This window comes from Stomoxys calcitrans, chromosome 2 (assembly GCF_963082655.1).
Source record: "Stomoxys calcitrans chromosome 2, idStoCalc2.1, whole genome shotgun sequence".
Lineage (NCBI taxonomy): Eukaryota > Metazoa > Arthropoda > Insecta > Diptera > Muscidae > Stomoxys > Stomoxys calcitrans.
Window position 1 is genome coordinate 9,050,101 of NC_081553.1, and position 8,520 is coordinate 9,058,620.

General features: G+C 36.4%; 1 protein-coding gene across 4 annotated transcripts in view; it reads left to right on the forward strand.

Annotated features, from left to right (window-relative positions):
* Window positions 1–7,225, forward strand: part of LOC106084351 (elongation of very long chain fatty acids protein 7) — a 113,772-nt gene extending 106,547 nt beyond the window's left edge. For all 4 annotated transcript variants that reach the window (XM_013247972.2, XM_013247998.2, XM_013247981.2 and 1 more), the window contains one exon: window positions 6,909–7,225. In XM_013247972.2, coding sequence (XP_013103426.1) covers window positions 6,909–7,091 — 183 coding nt within the window. In that variant the 3' untranslated portion in view covers window positions 7,092–7,225. The remainder of the gene's footprint in view (window positions 1–6,908) is intronic.
* Window positions 7,226–8,520: the final 1,295 nt, after the last annotated feature.

Below are 8,520 nucleotides of genomic sequence, written 5' to 3' on the forward strand. Positions count from 1 at the left end.
ATTTAGCACATTTCGTTTTAAAAGTTTAGTTTTCTTTAGGTGAATTCCTCCATGAATAACTATGTCATAGTTTTTGGAACTTTTCCACGTAAAACAATGAATATTCATTTATTTCCCATATGTTGCCAAGCCAATGAATGAATGTGTCTTAAAATTCCCCAAAAAAATGTATGCTTTTTTTTTTGAAATCACTTGTTAGTTGGTTTAAGAGAGCAAATCAATCAATCAACCAATCGAGTTGACAAAACGGGGCAACCTTCAGCGTTTACGTGTGATCGTTAACCTTTGATCTCTCGTTTGGAGGTTTTAGTACAAACAGACAAACACTTCACCTCACATTTGTCAGATTTAATGGAGATTGTTTATTTAGATTTTTAGCACTTTTTGTACACATGTCCCAAGTATTTGTCATCTCATCTTAAGATTTGAAAAAAAAAACAACATCCCAACTTGCTGTTCACATTCACCGAGTGCCCTCAGCCCCTGGCACCCCTGCCCAGCCTCAGGCAAGGTGTTGTTAAGGGTGGCCAGTAGATCGTTGTTATTGTTTACTTCTAAGCAAATATTGAAGGAAGCCTAACGAATCGTAGCCCAACAAGTGTCGATTACTTGAACATTTAGGTCCGGTTTAACATCAAAGTGTTAATTAAACACAATTACCTATAATAGGAAAATATTAATGGCAAACATTGGAAACATTAGAGACAAACACCCTCAGTCGGGTGGTGTGGTGTTGTGCTTAAGTACCCCTCCCCAGTAAATGGTAAGTGCCTCTTGATTTCTACGCAAAAATTCTGATTGACAAGCGCTGACGTTTAGCCATCTAGCCAACAGCGAAGGTGCCCCGAGGTGAAAAATAATAAAAAAAAATTCTTTTGAAGAGTTTAATGCATCGACTCGAAAGCCTACAATTCGATAGCTTTGCATATTTATTTAATAATTTTACATAATAATGTTTTTCAAGCTTAGACTAAAAATTATTCTTAATTTCCATAATGCAGGGAATTTTTTTTTAATAACTGAGTGTGGAACTATACTTTTTCCACTCCTCCTATGCATTGTAATAATTCAGTTGATAATAGTATGTACTTGATAATTATTCAAAATCATTATCACATTTATATAACAACATGTTATCGAACAACTAAAATATTCTATATGACTACAATTGATTGTAAGGAATGTGCAATGATTCGAGGTTAATTATAAAACAAAATTGTGCTGTTATTTAGTAGATTATGATTAGGGAATTGCATAGCCATTATAGTCATATCCAATGATGAAGGTATAAAAAATTATTATAAAAAGTATTAGTCAAACCGGGTCGCTTTTTCTCTTTTATAAATATACCAAACGAAATTTCAGCAGCTATATCAAAAAATTGGACCGATGTTGTTGGAAAATATACCAAAACACTACGTGCAAAATTTAAAAAAAACTCGGATAAGAATTGCGCCCTCCAGAGGCTCAAGAAGTCAAGACCCAAGATCGGTTTATATGGCAGCTATATCAAAACATGGACCGATTTGGCCCATTTACAATACCAACCGACCTACTCTAATAAAAAGTATTTGTGCAAAATTTCAAGCGGCTAGCTTTACTCCTTCGAAAGTTAGCGTGCTTTCGACAGACAGACGGACGGACGGACATATATATACTTTATGGGGTCTTAGACGCATATTTCGATGTGTTACAAATAAAATGACGAAATTAGTATACCCCCATCCTATGGTGGATGGTAAGAGCGTGCTAAGTTCGGCCGGGCCGAATCTTATATACCCTCCACCATGATCGCATCTGTTGAATTCTTTGCGCAGTATCTGTTTTTAGGCAAACAAAGAATAATGAATAAGGACGGAGGAGGAGCTATATCAAGTTATAGTCCGATTCGGGGCTCAAGAAGCATAATCAGGAGATCGGTTTATATGGGAGCTGTAACAAGCTATAGATCGATTCTGACCATATTGCACACGTATGTTGAAGGCCATGGGAGGAGCCGTTTCAAAAAATGTTTGCCAAATCGGATGAGAATTGCGCTCTCTAGAGGCTCAAGAAGTCAAAACCCTATATCGGTTAATATGACAGCTGTATCAGGTTATGGACCGATTTGGATATTTTGATATCAAAACACTATGTGCAAAACTTCAGCCAAATTAGATAAGAATTCCGCCTTCTAAAAGCTTAAGAAGTCAAGACCCAAGATCGGTTTATATGGCAGCTATATCAGGTTATGGACCGATTTGCACAGTTGTTGGAAGTGATTGCTTAGCACTGTTGTTGGAAGCGATATCAAAACACTATATGCAAAATATCAATAAAATCGGACGAGAATTGCGCTCTCTAGAGGCTCAAAAAGTCAAGACCCAAGATCGGTTTATATGGCAGCTATATCAAAAAATGGACCGATTTGGCTCACTTACAATCCCAACCGACCTACATCAATAAAAAGTATTTGTGCAAAATTTCAAGCGGCTAGCTCTACTCCTTCAAAAGTTTGCGTGCTTTCGACAGACAGACGGACGGACATGTCTAGTTCGCCTCGTGCCTTACCCTACAGAGTTACTAACATGAGATGTTACCAATTAAAACGATAAAATTTTTTTGTTTGTTTTAAAAACCCTTTTTTATTGATTCAAATGACAAAAATTTGTGCAAGTATCTAAATTTCAAAATCCATTCAAGTTTGCTCGTTAACACCATCTGTTATGCCTGAATCGATCTGCCAATTCCCGTTCAATAGCTTTCTTCAGTGCAACCATATTGGCATACTTTTATACATAGAAAAAATTAAAAATTGGTTCAATTAACACATTTGTACATTCAATTAAAAACACTTGCTGAAAACCATACCAAACCATAAAGAATTTTGTATTATTAATTAACAGTTTTGCAGTTTGAATTTATGATAAGCTCAAATATCCAATTAAAGCCGTTATCAACCCCATAAACTAATTTATTTGAAAGTCGCCTTTTCTTTAACTGTTTTCATTAAAAAATCATTGTTTACCAATCACTTCCCGCGATAAAAAAAAAACTAATTTCTATGACAAACATTATTAAAGTAATTAAACGCCTTGTTCGAAAAGTTTTTATAAGTCAACACCATGTTTAAAGGCCAAATAAAGGCCTATATTTTTTCTGTGTACCCACCCGTCCGTTCTTTAGTTGAAATCATGCTATAGTCATTAAAAATTAAGATAATTAGTTGAAACGTTAGCATGTCCGCCTAGACACTGAACGCTTGGGTTCAAATCCTGGCTAGACCATCAGAAAAACTTTTCAACGGTGGTTTTTCCCTCCTAATGCTGGCAACATTTGTGAGGTACTATGCCATGTAAAACTTCTCTTCAAAGGGGTGTCGCACAGCGGCACGCCGTTCGGACTCGTCTTTAAAAAAGGAGACCCCTTATCATTGTGCTTAAAACTTGAATCGGACTGCACTCATTGATACGTGAAAAGTTTGCTTCTGTTCCTGAGTGGAATGTTCATGGGCAAAATTTGCATTTGCAGTTGAAACGTTGCATAGTTTTGTTTTTTTTTTTGAAGATGGGCTATATCAGACTATATCTTTATGTAGCCCCCCTATAGATCGATCTACCGATTTAAGATCTTATGCTTATAAAAGGCGCATTTATTGCCCTATTTTGCTGAAATTTGGCACAGGGAGTTATGTTTTCCCCCATCATGCCGAGTATGGTCTAGATTGGACTATATGAGGATATATATATCTAAAAATATCAATCTATCGATTTAAGGTCTTGGGCCCATAAAAACCACATTTATTGCCCGATTACAATGAAATGAGTATTGTTGGTATGTTCATGGTCTACGATTGTAATGGTTGTGTGCTCACGGCTCCAAGGCAGCATCCGAAATGTGTTCCCGTTAATTTTATCGTCAGAGAACACGATGTTGGAGAGTTCACCGCGTTCGTGCAAGTGCCGCAACTCCTTTACTATTTTAGGTCAAACCTTTTTTTTATACCCACCACCGAAGGATGGGGGAATATTCATTTTGTAATTCCGTTTGCAATGCATAGAAATATTCATTTCCGACACTATATCAGCGTAAAATTCTAAGACGATCTAGCCATGCCCGTCCGTCTGTCCGTCTACAGTCTTTAAAAATAGAGATATTGAGCTGTAACTTTACACAGATTCTTTTTTTGTCCATAAGCAGGTTAAGTTGGAAGATTGGCTTTATTGGACTATATCTTGATATAGCCCCCATATAGACCGATCCGCCGATTTAGGGTCTTAGGCCCATATAGACCGATCTCTCAATGTAAGGTTTTGAGCCAATAAAAAGCGCATTTATTATTGGGCCCATATATGGGCATTTGTCCGATGTCGCCGAAATTTAGGACAGCGAGTTAAGTTAAGCCCCTCGACATACTTCTGCAAATATGGCACAGATCGGTCCGGATTTGAACATAGCTGCCATATAAACCGATCTCTCAATTTAAGGTTTTGAGCGCCCATAAAAAGCGCATTTGTTGTCCGATATCACCGAAATTTGGCACAGTGAGTTGTGTTGGGCCTTTCGACATTCCTCTTCAATATGGAACAGATCGGTCCAGATTTGGATATAGCTGCCATATTGACCGATCTTTCGTTTTAAGGTTTTGAGCCCATAAAAGGCGCATTTATTGTCCGATGTCGCCGAAATTCGGGACATTGAGTTGTGTTAGGATCTTCGTCATCCTTCTTCAATTTGGCCCATATCGTTCCAGATTCAAATATAGCTGCCATATAGACCGATCTCTCGATTTAAGGCTTTGGGTTCATAAAAGGCGCATTAATTGCCCGATGTCGCCGAAATGTAGGACAGTGAGTTAAGTTAACCCCTTCGACATACTTCTGCAATATGGCATAGATCTATCAAGATTTGCATATAGCTGCCATATAGACCGATCTTTCGACATAAGGTTTTGGGGCCATAAAAGGTGCATTTATTGTCCGATTTCGCCGAAATTTGGGGCAGTGAGTTGTGTTAGGCCCTTAGACATTTTTCTGCAACTTGACCCAAATCGGTGCAGATTTGAATATAGCTGTCATATAGACCGATCTCTCGACTTAAGGTTTTGGGACCATAAAAGGCGCATTTATTGTCCGATGTCGCCGAAATTCGGGACATTGAGTTGTGTTAGGATCTTCGTCATCCTTCTTCAATTTGGCCCATATCGTTCCAGATTCAAATATAGCTGCCATATAGACCGATCTCTCGATTTAAGGCTTTGGGTTCATAAAAGGCGCATTAATTGCCCGATGTCGCCGAAATGTAGGACAGTGAGTTAAGTTAACCCCTTCGACATACTTCTGCAATATGGCATAGATCTATCAAGATTTGCATATAGCTGCCATATAGACCGATCTCTCGACTTAAGGTTTTGGGACCATAAAAGGCGCATTTATTGTCCGATGTCGCCAAAATTTGGGCCCTTCGACATTCTTCTTCAATTTGGCTCAGATCTGTCCAGATTGGGCCACAGCTGCCATATAGACCGATCTTTCGATTTAAGGTTTTGGGTCCATAAAATGCGCAGTTATTGTCCGATTTTGCCGAAATGTGAGTTGGGGTAGGCTCTTGAATATTTTTCTGTCCACATTTGCATATAGCTGCCATATAGACCGAAGTCTTTGCTCCATAAACGGCGCATTTGTAATCCGATTTCACTGAAATTTGACACAGTGACTTATGTTAGGTTTTTCGACATCCGTGTCGTATATGGTTCAGAACGGTTTATTTTTAGATATAGCTACTAAAAAAATCAATATTTTGTTATACACAATTGAAAAATTACTTGTACTTATTAGTTTGTTGTCCATATCGGAACATATTTCGATATAGCTGCTATGGGGCATAAGGTACGCATTTTTCACCGGATTTTGACGAAAGGTGGTTTACATATATGCCCGAGGTGGTGGCTGTCCAAAGTTCGGCCCGGCCAAACTTAACGCCTTTTTACTTGGTTTGGTATAAAATCGTCTTTTTGAAATTTTGTTGGAGCTAGTTTTTCAATACACATTGAACACTTTCACGATCTCTGGTCAATTGATTGCCACTGCGGCGATTTATGGTGCGATACATAAACATTTTGTTTACTTTGAGATGTTTGAGTTCGCCAACAATAGCCGTTTTTAATTTTTGATCTAAATATAATGCAATCAATCACACTACTACGCTTGAACTCTATCACGAATAGCTTTCTTTTCAAATGAGCTTAGAAGCAAATGCTTTTGGTGGCTTGTAAACAATGTAAGGAGCTGACAATAAAACAACTACGTAACTGTCATTTCTATTTTGACAGATATACCAGTGTGAACTTGGTAGCACCTTGTGTTAGCTACCCGGTATGAAAAAATCATTTACAAAAAGTGTGATGTTGTAGGCGTAGACTCTCTTTTTATACCCTCCACCATAGGATGGGGGTATACTAATTTCGTCATTCTGTTTGTATGCGTCTGAGACCCCATAAAGTATATATATTCTTGATCGTCATCCAATTTTAGTCGATCTACAACGGCTTCTCTCATTACCTACAACATACGTGTGTAATATGGTCTGAATCGACCAATAGCTCCCATATAAACGATCTCCCGATTTTGCTTCTTGAGCCGCTACAAGGCGCAATTCTTATCCGAATGAACTGAAATATTACACAATGACTTCTACAATGTTCAGCATTCATTTACCGTCCGAATCGGACTATAATTTGATATAGCTCTTATTCAATATTCTTTGTTTGCCTAAAAAGAGATACCGCGCATAGAACTCGACAAATGCGATCCATGGTGGAGGGTATATAAGATTCGGCCCGGCCGAACTAAACACGATCTTACTTGTTTTCTACTCTACCATTTAAATCAAACTAATCATTTTTGTTATTATTTTCTTTATCGTTGCAGCCCATTTTGGAGGATGAAACTGAAAACACTTTCACGAATGGCCATTTGAAAAATGGCATCTACTCCAATGGCTTTGCCAATGGTGGTAACCATATACTCAAGGAAGGCGTCATCTCATCCAATGAAGCTATTCTTAATCCAGATACCAGTAGCTCTAGTCTGCATCAGAGAAAAGTCAAATAAGCTAAACCAACAAAACACTCGATTTAAGCCTATTAAAATATTTAAATTAATTTTATATAGTTTTTAGCAACAAATTCTAAACATACGAGTAAATACATACAAAAAAAAAATAAACCTACAGCAACAAAAACAAATTTAACAACAATTGTTTAAGGAAAAACTCTTGGATATGAATTTTAAGTTATATAATTTATACAACAAATTACAAAAACAAAAAGGAATTATTGTAAACAAACAAATGAAAATCAATCAAAACAGAACAAAAAAAAAAAAAACACCAACCAACTAAAAGCCAACTATAGCAACAAGAACACCTTTTATATTATTAATAGCGTGGGTAGTTATAAAAGTCATTGGATTTAAGCAAGGTAGCAGCAGCAGCAGCACAACAAACCCAACCTCATCCAAACCCCAACAGCAACACCCCTACCACCTACCAACAACAACTACCTTAAATGCTACTCTACTTCTCGTCGATAGCAATGATAAGCGAAACAATCAACAATCTTTCATCAAATCATTTTCTTGAGTTAGTTTTGTTTTTTTCTTGTAAGTTATTGTAAGTTATACTAAATGCAACACTGTTATACACATACACACATAGAAATTGACTAAAACTAAAGAACGTAAAAAAACTAAGACTAAAGTGCATAAATTTATCTAAAATAAGTACATCATTTGGTTCATAAGATTCGTTTATTTTTGTACACACACACACACACATAAACGCCGATCAATATACATACACACTAAATGTGTTGTTGTATTTTTTTTTTTACCTATTAATTTTCGCATTCAACATTTTTGCTAACAATAAAGTGACAAGTTTTTATAATGTCTTGGAAGTTTTATAGAACAAATGTGAAAAACAAAACAAAATATGGAAATAAAAAAAAATTGTTATATGCTAGAATATCACAAAGTATTTTTTGCAAATGGCTGCCTTTTTTAAGTTCAAATCTTAGAGAAAATGTTATTTTGCATTTAAAGACAGACGTATATAATTTTTGATTTGTTTAAGGGGTTTAATAGAATCCACAATATTTTTTTTTTATAATTATTGGACAAATGGCGATATTAAAAACGGTTATGTCACACATTTTTTCCAATTAAATCGAATTTTTCTAAGGTATTTGGTTTCTTTTACATTATTTTAAACTTTTCGGTTTCAATTGGGACTATCGTAGGGTTAATCCTGTCAATTTTCTCATTATTCCCATTATTATACCTAAAAAGAAAAAAAATTACAGAACATTGAACGAAGAATTGATTCCAACGGTATTAACAGTAAAATCATAGGAAAAGCAATAAGGAAGGGCAAAAGTCGCGCGATGCCTACTGTATAATACCCTACACCTACCCTATAAGTACAATGTGGGAGCTATATCCAAAAAGTACAATGTGGGAGCTATATCCAAAAAGTACAATG